This window comes from Triturus cristatus, chromosome 2_1 (genome assembly GCF_964204655.1).
Source record: "Triturus cristatus chromosome 2_1, aTriCri1.1, whole genome shotgun sequence".
Taxonomy (NCBI): Eukaryota; Metazoa; Chordata; class Amphibia; order Caudata; family Salamandridae; genus Triturus; species Triturus cristatus.
In genome coordinates, this window is record NC_140581.1 from 495166500 (window position 1) to 495181077 (window position 14578).

General features: G+C 43.0%; 1 protein-coding gene across 1 annotated transcript in view; it reads right to left on the minus strand.

The window, feature by feature from the left end:
• The window catches only part of PTCD2 (pentatricopeptide repeat domain 2), a 280197-nt gene that overhangs the window by 64856 nt on the left and 200763 nt on the right, over positions 1 to 14578 (minus strand). The window contains exon 8 of the mRNA XM_085632353.1: positions 1676 to 1750. Coding sequence (XP_085488479.1) covers positions 1676 to 1750 — 75 coding nt within the window. The remainder of the gene's footprint in view (positions 1 to 1675; positions 1751 to 14578) is intronic.

Sequence of the window (14578 nt, forward strand, 5' to 3'; positions counted from 1 at the left end):
GGATTATGGAGACAAGCCAAAGATAAAGGCTGTAGGCTTGATTGGTTATTGGGAAGAGTTTTGCAAGATGCCATAGGTCCGACCGGTTAATAAAAGGTTTTGACAAAGCCTTTAGGCTCGACCTATTTATTGTGAAAAACATAAATTAAAGCTAATTCATCTTTAGGAGGGGACTGTTCCCACACAGTGTTAAAGCCTGTAAACAAATATGATAAATGGAATTTCACAGATGACCGCAACAGGCAAAGATTTTGATACGAATTACCACACTTCCGACAAACTCTGGAGGTAGAAGATTTGCACTGTAATGATCCTTGCTAGACCCTCTTAGGAGGGCCTGGCAGATTTAGTTGTCTGCCAGGATTTGGTAATAGAACAAATTAATAACAAATAGTAAACAAACATTTGCATACATAGATCGTTTTGGGTCAGCCCTCTTCTGTCATTCATCTGTTCTAGTGTCATTCACATTCTGCTTCTACAGGACAGGGTACAACATGGAAAAATGGGAAAACACACTTCAACAATTAACTTTTGTTCTGTGTGTGACTGTGTGTCTATATGTCTGAGTGCACTCCAGTGCTATAGCTGGCGGGCCAGTCCTTTAACTTACCAGTTTAATTCTTTTCATCTTAGTCTTCAATTTTTCTTTTGTTATTTGCCTGAAGATCCCCGGCAGTGCTACTGAACCGCTTGCTCCCATTTTATCTGGAGAATGCCACATCCCACAAGGTCACTGCTTCTAAACCAAGCAGCTTTTTTTTTAAAAGATATTGCCCAACAGGATGTTCTACCATTCCAGAATGGCTGCTACATTTAGATGGATTATGTTGCCCATTCTGGATCAGTACAATAATAATGCACAGTACGATTCCAAGACATATGCAGAAATGTTAGGTTTACTGAGCGGCATTGCTTCTAAAAGTGGTCGCTATGTTGGAATTACAAAAAGAAAAACAAAAGCATTACAGTAACTATTTCAAGATAGTTGCTTCTCTAAGTCACTGGGAGTGCCTCTTTTTTCTACTATTCTTTTAATATATCTTGCATATGCTTTCTGAGTTTGTATATTTTATTGTGGATGGCAAATTAATAAATGCAAAAGGAAAATCCGATGAGCGTATAATTTTGATTCTAAAGTAGAAACTCCACTTAGCACACCTACCTATGTATTATATACGGTCTGGGGAGATAGTGGACTGGACTACATTATAAAACCCCTCTACATCCACCTTATGGAAAAGCGTTCAATGCACCGATGAGTCAAGTAGGTGTATGAATAGATGAAAGAGTCAAGGTTGAGCAATAGACTGCATGTATGTTGACATACTGAGTGGCTAAACTCACCGATAAATGAAGAGGTTCAGTTATAACCAGACCTACTGGCACTGTCGGTGATTATCTATTACATTGCTTGAACTGTAAATAAGAGATCTACAAAATTAACAAAATCTACATTGGCACACCTGTGCCCACAATGCAATGTGACGCACAACACAGGACAGTTGGTAACCAGTGATTAGTACAAAATGGCATTCACTTATATAAACTTTAAGAGTCCAACTGTGATGATTACAGCAACAGAATCCTTGGATCAAGTGAACCACACTAGCACTTGGTTAGGATGAACAAAGAAAAGCTTAAGCAACGTACTCACATTCTCACTCATACTCACATTAAGATTATTGCATATTCTGCTGTCTGTGTTCATGATGCGTGAAAATATGGATTTGGCCTTCGCAACATTATTCTGGGAGAAAACATAAGAGAAACAGTCAAATGAATCACCTATCAAGCGTTTATGACAGACATAGAAAGAGAGGCAATTGATACATTTAGGGCAAACAGAGTAGACATTACAAAATATGAGGATTGTCTGAAGGTGCAACAGCCACAGAGCAAATATTTTACAGCATAATTCACCTGCCCACAAACACGCAACCAGCTAAAATGTGAAGCATTCGTTATTAGACAAAATATATGCCACCAGCATCAGATTTTCAGTAACTTCGTTTAAAAATTGCACAGCCTGATAACAATTCACAAGTGCTGGGCAAAAGGAAAAGATACAATGTGCTATATCAGAAATGGATCATGTATGGTAACAAAATATCAAATGTACTGCAAAAACATCAACTAGCATTGATTACTGGTTTTAAACATACTTCTCATATTGTCCATATATGCCAAAATTGTGGATTTTCATCTTATCTGCCAGTGATATCAAAGAAAGGCTAAAACGTAGACAGCTAAATTAACGCTGCCATTACAGTTGGTGCATACTAGGTGCTTTCAACCTTAAGGTAATGCGAATGGTTTCACATTATGGGTGTTAGACCGAACTTTTACAAGCACAAGCAACCTCTCCTGAGCATTCAGGAACTGAGATTACATTGCCTTTTTTCTGTCAAGTAAACATTTCTTAACAGTATACATGTGTTTCAAGCTAAGCACCGATAATCAGAAGGAATCATTTTAACTGTCCCAATCATTACCTTGTGAGATGAGTTCACATTTTGTGATACCCAGGCACTGCATAAACTAAGATAACCCCTACAGCTCTGCGGATGACCCCTAAAGTACTACAGTAACCACAATTTCCCACATATTGGTGTAGCTCAACGATGCAAGTTCTGTGAGTCCTACATGAAAGTCACCCATTATTTTTTCTCCTGTTCTTCCCTTCTGAGTAGTCTGGTGTTGGACATATACTTCAGAGGTAAGGCAGGGCCACTGCTGGAAGGACACTGCATGGCCCAGCAAAGAAAAGACCAGCAGGAAATAAGGAAGGAATGAGAAGTACAGATGACTGGTGTTGTTTGGCTGTAGGCATTCCACTGCTGAAGCCTAGATGGTTTGCACTGCGGGCAATGTCGGAGGAGGGTGTATTTACACAGACAGATGGGCCAGTCATAGAATTCACTGCTTCAGTGGAGGCGAAAGACACAATACAGCAGAGTGCAGGGTCCTCTCCCTGGGTTGCCCGTCTCTATCCCTGCGAGCATGGAGTAACCATGAGTTTTAACTGGGGTGGGAAGCTTTGACTGACATGGTTAGGACACAGGAGCAGCCCGAGAGACACACCAGGGCTATCAAAAACATGGGTTATAGTGGCTTTCCTATTCACTCATGAGCAATATTATGCCATGTGAGCAGTTGACAGGAACACAGTCACATCAATGTACTACTTTGTTAGGGTTTCTCATAGGCACATGTACAGTAACTTCCTTAGCAGAATAGTGACCTGCGATTTTGTTTTGGCAAACAAGGTCACTAAGGTGTGCAGTGCTGGATGTTCAGGAAGTGCATGTGTCTCCACTCCCTCACCAGGACTCAATCAATTCGGCTTCCTGTGAAGTCCAGCATCCCTTCTTCTGCTCCACCTCTCTCCACCAACTACACATCATGTGCCCATTTGTCATTACTGTCACTGTTCAAAATGAGCAAGAACTGGGGAACCAAGCATCAAACTTCTGAGTGACTCTGATATCTTTTGCCCCAGAATTCATACGTTTCTTACTGGCCACCACTTTAGTATGACCAACAGAAAGAGGAAGACACAGAGCTTGGGGCAAAATGATAGACCAGTTGCCCTGTCGTACCAGGATACAATCCTGTCGTTGAAGGGACAAAGAAAGAATGTCCTTCATTCTATCCACAAACAGTCGTTACCTTTCCACTGGGAATGAAGCTTAGATTTTCATTAACAACTTTGAGTATGAAGAAAATCCTGTAAATATATTAAGTTCACTTAAAGAACATCTTTGTGTTCGAGTTGCTTACTTAAACAAAGCACATTATGGTATTTCATCTCCAAAATTATTGGCACACAAGGCAATATTAGACCTATGTGGTGTCTTGTTGAATCTAGAATCTGGAACACTGCCTGTGTTTCAGATTCTAGAGAAGACGGTTTGACCCAGGTTTACTTGCATGGACGTTTCTTATGATGCTCTGTGCTAATAAAGCATACTTTACAACTGTGGCGTGCGTGGAGACAACTTTATTACATTGGCGACGATCGGAGAACATTTGGAATAGAAATCGGAAAGTAAACCTGGAGTCCTGTGAGCGGCAGATCAAGTGACCGTCAATCTTTGAAGTGAGGGAGCCGGTACCGCGTCTGATGCAAAACGAGCGTAGCGGAAGGCGGTTGTTGAAAATCCGGTATCCACAAGAGCTTCGGTGAGGCACATAGTTATTTTTAACTATTTTGGTCGAGTTCAAGGCTGGAGTGAAGCTCTGCGCAAGCGCGCGTTCTAGCGTGATGAAGTCATAGACTGGCGGCCATACTTTGGGACACATTCACGTTACGTGTCGGCCATTTTAAAGGCTTTTTACGAGTGAATTTGTCCGTGCAGTAACAGAACACAAAGCAGACTCAAATAGACTAACTTGAACCCCCTAGGAGACATACACTGTAAGAGACCCTTATTTCTTTTATAGAAGGACGTGAGGGTTTTGCGGTCAGACTTGGGCAATTCATCAATATGCCATATTGGCTAGGACTGAAAGAAAGATATAGACTGAATTCCCAAATATACATAAAACATCCGCAACACTCAAAGCAGTACTAGATCCAGAGCAAAGTAAGTAAAAGCAAGCCTTGATAAAGCAGTCAAGAAAAAACACTAAGGATAAGGCTGCAATGGGAGGACTATGTCATGAAATCCCTAATAAACAAGGAGTGGGAGGTAGAGTGCTTCCAGGTAAAAAAAAGTATCAAGTAATGTGAGGTTCAAACTGGCACACTAGCTGCACCCTATTGATTTGACCGTGTTGATACTAAATAAAATATAGCTGGGGAGGTCCTCTGTCTGTCCAAGGATCATTGAGATGGAGGCCTTCTTCACGCATGTGACCTGGGTTAAATTACGCAAGGGACATTTCCAGACTGTGCCCTATAATAGGCACCATAACGGAGACCTCCATCAAGCACGGTTTATTGGGAATCATCACCAAACCAAAAGCTAGGATGAGAGATAGGTTCACACTCTCAGGAAACATACTGGCAAAAACACCAGATTTCAATGTACTGGCTGTATCCCCAGGGTCCAACACAGAAGGCATGGGAAAAAGATTAAATAGAACGGGCTCTTGTGGAAAAGTCACAGACTGGGCTAGTAGGGGAGACTATCGAGTAACAGATGATCTAGTCACCTTGGTTGAAATAAACCAAAAACTAAATGACACTGCAGTCGCCAGACCTCTGTGAATTATGAGATGCAGGTGATGTGGTCAGACAGGGTCGAATAGATGGACTCCAAGAACTGTGTCATGAAACTGTCAAAAAATTAGATTTTACATTCATTTTATTTGGCACAATAATTCAAGTTGTCCTGACGAGGTCTTAGCAACTGCGCAAGGCCAAAATGCAGCACACCATCAAGGAGCTGATAAGATTTATGGAATAAGGCAAAGTAATGTAATAGAGCATTGAAGCCAAAAATAATATTGACTCGATAAATAAAACTATCACAGAAATGTACATTAAACTGCTGACCACCCTATTTAATGAAGTGGGACCTACAAAATGTTTTTTTAAATTAATTTATTTATTTGGTCTGTATGAAGAGGAACACATTTCTGTATGCATTTATAATAAAACTAAGAATATCAGGGTAGATTGTTTTTTGTTGAACAACTCTCCGAAAAGAAGGAGTATTCATCTCCAATCAGGATTTAATATTTTAAAATGAAGGAAATAAACCAAGCACCATTGATCAGCTTTTCAACTAGTGTCACTGACTGTCAAAACCTGCCAGTCGGAGATCAGACTGGAAAGGCAGGAGGAAATTAAGGGGGAACAATTCAGGACTCGCTAATCGGCCTTGACAAAGGCAGAATCTGAATTCCATCAGGCAAATTATTCAGAAAAAGAACTAAAGCAGGGTCAGACAAAATTTCCCTTACGCTGGCGTAATCTCATGTACTCAAGAGTAATTTTGCATTACGCTTGCCACTCGAAATTCTCAAAATGACACCATGCTCCATAATTACGTGAAATTCACTGCAAAAATGTAATAATCAACAATGTGAAAGACCAGAATGTAAGCAGTTGCAGCATTTTTTGGTATAAAATGAGTTCACGCTCAAAATGGATATGGAGAACTTCACTGCACCAAATGCTGATTTTGCATTTCACGCAAGTGTATTGTTCCTGAAATTTAGCGAAACTACAAATTTCACACATCCCTAAAAAAAAAGACAAAAGCTAGGACTTTTCACCCTGATATACTGGGGAGAATACTTGTAGCTGGCCTACAGAAACGTCAGGACTCTTGCAGTTCCACGCCCAGCAGGACATTAGAGATACCAGCAATCTATGTACCACAAGGTTTAATATTAACAAACTCAATCCCTGTCCTGACACTCCCTGCAAATGGGCCAAAGACCAAAACGCAACAAAACTCCATTAAGGGAGACTGCATTTGCTGACAGTAGAGCAGTAAAGGGGCAGGATACCAGTAAACGAATCAACTCCTCCACTCTACCCACCAAGTCAGTTCCATTATTTCTAACTCTGGTGGGTAATGGCTTTTGGACAAGCAGTGACAATTTTTCTATTCACAGATTAGAACTGGCATTTGTTCTGATCACTTGACCTAGATATATCAAACAATACTACTGTGAAAGAAAAGAACAATTATACTCCCTTGTGGATTATTATATTCTGATCAATATTTCAAGGTGGTGATCACTCAACGCTTCTACATGGACTATGTTGTGTGAGCGTTACTTACATTTTTGATGGATACTTGTTATGTGCCATTTTTGTATGTGTCGAATACTTGATCAAACCCTTGAAAGCAGGATTGCCTACCAAGTTAAAATGGATTACTTTGTTGGTTCACACTGTCACTGGCTTTGAATTAACATATAAACAAGCTATAATTACTTGCAATGACTTCTTTTGCACAGAGAATAGCTACGTCTGCACTTGTTTAGAAAGCAGATACAATAAAGAAAGCACAAAGCATGGGTTATTTGTTCCACGGTTTTACCTAGTATAGGCACATGGCAGTTTGTGACACAAACAATGTTTGATATGGTTAAGGCAACTGCCTTGGCAACAGGGTCATTGGTGGCAGCCCACAAACAGGTCTTCATGCGTGACTGAAAGGCAACAGAGCCTTGAAGAACTCTCTGTGGATTCCCAGGGCAGAAGTCATTTGGTATATAACTGCGGAGCCTGATTCTGGTCAAAGCCTTAAAGCACAAAACACAGATGCAGGCATTTCAGAGAACCCAGCTTTCTCCAGCCCTCCAAGAGTCCTTACTTTATCAAGCAGAGACAGGTTCAATACGCAACATTTTAGGGGAGGACCAAGGAAACTTGGCAAGGAAGTGTCTCAGAAACAGCTGATGTGGTGAGGGAAAGGGGCTTCAACAATTTGTGCAGGCCTAAATGATCTCGGAACTGGTTAGACTGGCTCTGAAAATAATAAAACCAGGCTACTGGGAAGAATACTTATTGTTGCCACAGATCCAGGTTTCATTCCACTGCTATTTACAAGAAATCCTGCCAGAAGGGTATCCCCTGTGATGTACAGGGTACTGGAGACAGATATTTTCCCCTCCCCTCACCCCCCCAGTGAGATAGTACAGATGACCTACTACAATGTCTTTTTTAATCTTAGACCTGAATAAGAACATTCTATATATTTGGAAAACATTTCACAATGGACATTTCAATGGATCACAGCATTCATCCAGTCGGGGAGTCATGGCGTCTTGATGTCTTGATCTAGAGGACTAAATTTATTACTTTTTCCCAATTTAGATGTTGAAACAGTGGATTTTCATTTTTTCATTCAGAATATCATTTCCATTTCAAAGTCCTACTGCTAGGCCGATCCCGTGTTTTTTTCAAGGAGTGTAACACAAAAGAAGCATAATTCTGCACCCCCTGGGTGGATTTCGCACACTGGCAGAAGCCAGGTAGACAGAAATATCACAGAGGCTTGCTAGCCAGGGATTTCACACAGCTAGCTAATCAGAAGTCTCTCATTCTCAGGACTTCAGGATTCATCTGTGGGGGTTCAGGGGCTGTCTGAGTGCTGTGTAATAGACTTCAGATTTTCAGAGACCCTTGTAGGTAATTCAGCCTCTTTTAGTGATTTGCTTGGAGGACATCGTAGTAGTGCTCTTCTGTTTAAAAAAAGGTCGCTAGTCCCACTGGAAAAAAGTATCCGCTATTGTTATGGTCCTCAAGTTTTCTTCCAGTTGTGTTGGGCAAAGATACGTTGTTGGTTTACATAGAAAACATACTGACCAAGGTCTCGTTGCAGCAGTAAGGGGTACTTAGTCCAGATCTCTTAGTCATAGTGGACTATTTGCGGTTCCCTTCTCTACAGACCTTCTCATTACCAAAGGCTCTCTTCTGGTTTGTCTCAAAGATCTGTGACATCTTAAAAGCAAGCCAATGTGAAGCATTCCTGTCCCTGGTTTTGCTCCTGCTTCCCAATCAAGGGGGGTCATAGTGTGTGGTTTGCTCATCTTCTTCACTTTTTCCATCTTTTCTCTTCATTCCCAGATTGCATACGCTGATCAGGAGGGAACGTCGTGGCCGTATTCTGAAAAGGATAGCCTTAGTCCACACACTTCAGGAAACCCTACTGCTCTGGATGGCGGCCTTGGTAGGTCACACCTCTCCCAATGGACATCCCGCCTTCATAGTGCTCGTAATTTTAACCTCACGATATCAGAAACAAAATCTGTAGGTGAGAAAGTCCCACAAAACTACATGCACAAATACATTATTTATATTGGGGATTATCACGATTCTGTGGGATAGCGGGGTATGGCGCAATACTGACAATGAGGCTAGAATGTGCTGATTATGTAGCAAAGCTATTGAGCCTGTAGGACACATCGCCCTGACTTATTACATATTTTGTTTAGCTAGAAGGCATCATGTTCTGCTTTTGATGGACAATTTAGGATTGGGTGCCAGTTGCCCTTTCTATGGGGTGTTTGAGAAGCTATTTATCCGGAACCTAAGAAAACTTTTCAGTGATTTCTTCATACTTAAATGTGCTGCTTTTCCAGTGTAAAGATGGGTGGCACAGGTCGGGGACGGCATGAGGGCACGGGGGTGTGGGGTTGGGGGGTATTTAATGGGGTTTAAAAAACGATAAAAAAACTTACCCGATCGCCACATCTCTCCTCAGTCTCTCCTCCACAGTCTCTCCCCGAGGGCCAGACAGGAAGCACCCAGGCTCCCCATAGCCAATCATAATGCTGCAATGCAGTGTTGCGATTGGTCTGAGCGCCGTGGTTCGGCGCTCAGCCAGGGAATGGGAGCCTGGCTTCTCCACACAGGCTGTAATAGAGAACATGCAAAGTGCACTTGGAGTTATCATCTTATGTTACCTTTTTTCACTGCTGCAAAGCAGTGGGGGGACGCCACTCCGCCTTAGCGGAGGAGCTGCCACTGGTTAAGGTGTGCTGCGAGTGAGATCGGATGCTAGTAGCACTTGGTGGATGGGGATAATTTTTTAAGTTCATCGTTTTTGGACTCGCTTGAGACAGCGCATATGCTGTCATTTGCAAGACATTTTTGTTTACTGACAGGAGTCTTAGAGCCAGCTCACTGCTTACCATTGGTTAGCTTCATCGTTACTCATTTCCTTGTTTCTCTTTGCATGCTACACTTTCTCTTTATGTGTTTATCCCTTTCCTAGAGCAAGGCTGAAGTATTGCTTCCTTGATCAGTATATGTCCTTCCACTAGTTGTGCTTTCTGAGATATTTGTTTCCACTAGCAATTTCTTCCCATTCATTCACACTGGCACCTGCCAGTGCTGGTTCTAGCACTACCATTGACAACTGCAACACTGAATAGACGCCCTTGCCCACTGTAGAACTAGCTGCATCTATTGAACATTTACCATCTACAGCAATAGGGCCAGTGACTATACTCCCGTCAAGTTGGACAACTGACGAACCTGAACATAAGAGGCCTGATAGGGCCATTACTATGCCCCATCCAGTACGAACACAGCAGTCCCTGGAACAGCCACCCAAATGTTGCCATATGTAGCAGTTTTGGTAGGAGTACTGCCTTTACCAGCTGATAGGAAGGAATCATGCCTGGCTCTGAAAAACAAAGTCTGCCATTGGCTCTCACAGAATACTGCATTTACCATACCAGAATATAAAGACATATTAGTGAGGAGAATTGGGCGGATTGGCCACTCACTGAAATCATCTGAGGGGGTGTGCATGGTCATTAATTGTAGGAATCCAGGTTTGGGGCACAGCCTGATTGAATTCAGGTTCAGGTTTGGTTGCATAGCATTATCCATTAGCATTGTCCTGATGAACTATTTCTATAAACCCAGTCTGGCCGACCTGCAAGGGGGAGGATGGATGTGAACCATCGACCTGAACTAGTGGGTGCTCCTAGCATCTCCACCTTTAACATATTTTTGCCACTCTCAGGTTTGGATGCCAAGGATTGACTTGTTCCATCCTTGAATTCTGGGATTTCGAGTACCAAGGAGGCTGAAATTGGCTCGGTGGCTTCTATGCATCATGTATTTTTGGCACCCACCTCATCTACATCTCGAGTTTCTAGCCTCCTCCATGATCATATGCGGCAGCCCCATGCACGTAATAGTCCTCAATTTGTCGCATCAGATGCCCCTCATGTTTACACTGGCTGTGATCGTGCCCTTACGGCAGCTCTTCCTCCTAAGCTCGTTCCTGGAACCTTGACGCATTAAAAACAAATTAACATGTCCTTAATGGTGTGACTTTGTGGACTAATTTGATTTATGCATGTTCCAGGAAACCTGGGCAGTTACGCCCCATTTCTGGGCTCGGTTTCCTAGCTTTGATCAACCTGATCTTTTCTCTGGGAGAGGTAGGCCATCGGTGGGCCTTGCAATCTGATTCAGAACCCCCCTGGTTTGTACTTACAAAATCATTGACCTCTGGTGACGCATTGTGTGTACTCCTGCAATCTACTGTTGGGATTTTGTTATGTTTTAACAATGTCTATTGTAGGCACGAAGGTAACAAAGCCACCTTAGTTGTTATTGACGTAATGAATGCGCACCTCTCATGACTCCTATTTGGTGTTTTTAGGATTGTGTTGGGTATTTTAATTTTGAACCCCTCTGTATTGCCACTGACACCCTTAGTGGGGAGGAGGAGGAAGTATGGGCATTCCCGGAGCTTACACTCAAACCTTCTGCCGCAGCCCTGCAACTAAACGGTTTTACTCTTAATAATTGCTTTAGAGCCTGTAATGGAGAACTCTATCAGATAAAAAGGGGAAGTCACGTTCAATCGTCAGGATGGCACCAGCCATATAGATTACATATTGATAAGCATCAGGCTGTGGTCGCAAGTAATTGACATGGAGGTTGTCTCTAGGTAGGACAGCGGTCATAGTGGCCTGGACCTCTCCTTGAGTTCACTGGGCCTTTGCATTCCATCTCAAGAGTTTGATCCCTTTGACAAGAGGCTACTTCCAACTAGTAACCGACGTAGACTGCAATGGAGTGTTGTCGCTGCCAACCCAATCATTCAGGCACAGCTGTACAAGGTTATTGCTACAGCTTTGGAATCAATCCTAGCTCTGGGAGGGAGTTCCCTCGCAGTGTCCTTATGGGAAGATTACACTGCCATCCATAATTCCTTGTTTTGCTGCTTAAAGATTTATGATAGAGGCCAGCACTCTCCTAAAATGGGATCATGAGTCCAAACGGCATACCCAGGCATGTCGGTTGCTAGGCGGGCCCTAATGACTGCTATTAAATGTGGGACTAGAGCTGCAATCCAGGAAACTAGGGCTTCTTATTAAGTTGTATTGGATAAGGCCAAGCAAGATCATGAAGTGGCCAAATGGGAGGCATTATTGGTTGCAAATTAAGGGGAACGATCATCACTCCTTTTCGCAAATAGTGGCTAATAAGGGCCTAGATGTTGCAGCCTCGCTATGTAGTAATATGGCCGCTGCCACTAGGGTTGATCACTTCACAGGTCTGTACGATTGATGTGGGGTTGAATGAGCTAGCCCTAGCGCCACCTGCTGGCATTGCAGTGTGTTCTGCCAGCAGGGCACTTGAAGGTGCGACCATGTACAGTCCTCAAGATGGTCTGGCTGCCTCAGTAAAACAGGTTGAGGAAAGCCAATCAACCAGCACCCCACCTGGGGTTGTTCTGATCCATCAGGATGAGTGTGTTCTTTGCCCTATCACTGAGTGAAGTTGCCGGTGCCTGGGCCGTAGCTACGGGGGGTGTTTGGGGTATTCCACCCCCATAATAAATATATTTTCTGATAGTTGGGTACAGATGCTTTCAGTTGGGTACTGAGAGATGTCAGTAGGATTTCACCAGGGATCTTTACACACACACAGACAAAAATGCACACACTGGAATAAAATTCTCGCGCATTTCAAAGACATACTAGGATACCACATTCCGGTCTCTCCTGAATTTGTACTTCTAGGGCTTAGGGACCCAGGGTTGATGCATCAAACCACGGCGGCTCAAGCCATCATCTGGCTTTGTCTGGGTGTGGCCAAAACAGCTTTGGCTGCAGCCTGGAAGAAGCAGGAGGCTCCGGCCATGACACAACGGCAGGCACGCCTCTGGAGAGCGCGAACCATGGAACGATTGAGTGATATCTATAGAGACGCTTTAAAAAAAATTTGAATACACCTGGGGGAACTAAGTGCAGTATTTGTACTCTGGGTTACCGATGACTACATGTTCCCTGAGGGTTAGAGCACTCCACCTGATCCAATTCTAAGCAGAGTACCATCACACACCAGAACGCCTCATAGACCTAGTTCTACTATTGCTAGTCACCCAGGGTCTTACTTAGCATGGGTTACACAAGCCCAGCTTATTTTCCCTTTATTTTTTTTTCTACTCATTTTGTGTTCGGTTCACACACAGTTGGGGGTTAATTCCCAGGCTCTCCTATACGCTCATCATAAGCGAATGCATGAGTGCTCATTGGCATAGGGGTTGGGTTTGGGAGAGGGTTAGGAGTACATGGGTGGGGTTTGTTTAAGAAGACTTGGTTGACCGCAACATACAGGTAATACATATAGGACTCCTTGAGGGCAATGGGACTCGTAACAACCGCAATACTTGTGCATGGAAATAGCATTATGACAGCTGTATACGGGATGATTGAATATATGTATTGCCATTTGCTATGATAATTCTTTTGCAAAACTCAAAAACAAATTTGAGAAATAAAATGCGCACACACTTTCTATTTTGAAAGTCCTCAAATTATTGGATATTTTACAAAATATTATGTTTATTAGTACTCCTACCAATCCTCTCCTTTTCTATTGACCCATAGGCCCCTCTCATGCACCCTGCTTGTCGTATAATGTATTGAAACATTATGCGCAAGCCGGATTTTTAGAAAATTTGAACCCCCCCAAATTATTTTGACCAAGCTACACCCCTGGCCGTGCCCGTGTCTATTGATTAGATTCCGCAAGGAAATCGCCGGGGCTTGATATGGTACTAGGGGGGCTATTTAAAGCTGAGAAGGGGATTTGGAAACCCTATCTTGATCTTTATTTTAATAATATTATGAATGGTCTCACCATGCAGCAGACCTGGGCAGGGGCTGAAATTGTCCCAATTTATAATAAAAAGGGCTTTACGTCCACTCCGTCCAACTTTCGCCCTATTAGCCTCACCAACAGCTCGCAGAAGCTCTTTAATTGAATCTTGTTGAGCAGATTGCAAGCTTGGATGGAGGACGTACGAGTGTTGACCCCCTTGCAAGCTGGATTCAGGGCTGGAACCAGTACCACGACCAAGTGCTTCAATTGCAACAAATTTACTGGAAGTACGTTTCGTTGGGAGGAGGATGTCTCTATGTAATTTTTGTCAACTTTTGGTCGGCGTTTGATCTAGTCTTGTGGAAGGTTCTGACTGACATGGGTATTCCGAAATATTTGATTGATGTGTTCAGGAGATTACACCAGGGCAATTATGCACAGGTTAAGTGTGGTCCTACTGGGGAGCTGACAGCCCCCATTCTAGTGTCCCGGGGTGTAAGACAGGGATGTTTTTTAGCTTCTACCTTGGTTTTGTTATGCATTAATGATTTGGTGACTGTATTGGAGCAATGTAAGCACAATGCCCCGTGTCTGGCTAACAGGAAGGCCCCGGCGCTCCTGTTTGCAGACGACACCCTGCTGGTCTCAAAATCCCCAATGGGCGTTCAAATCTTTTGGGCCAGTTCGGTGTCTTCTGCAGACAGAAAGGGCTCGGAGATCAACCTCAACAAAACTAAATATATGGCATTGAATCTAGGTCGCACCAAGTGCATAACAGCTTTTCATTAGAGACGGTCCGGACATTTGAATATCTAGAGTTTACCCTCAGTGAGCATTTTGGTTGGTCCTCCCAGATCCAAAAGTGCAAACTTAGACTAGAACACTATATTGGTGGCATTTTGAGAGCATTTAAAGGCTTTAGCTTTTGTTTGATAGCCCCTGCATTGTAAATCTATAATTTACAAGTTTGGGGGGAGGGGAGGTGGTGGAATCCTTATATGGTGCTCTGGGGGCACGACAACGTCAATGACA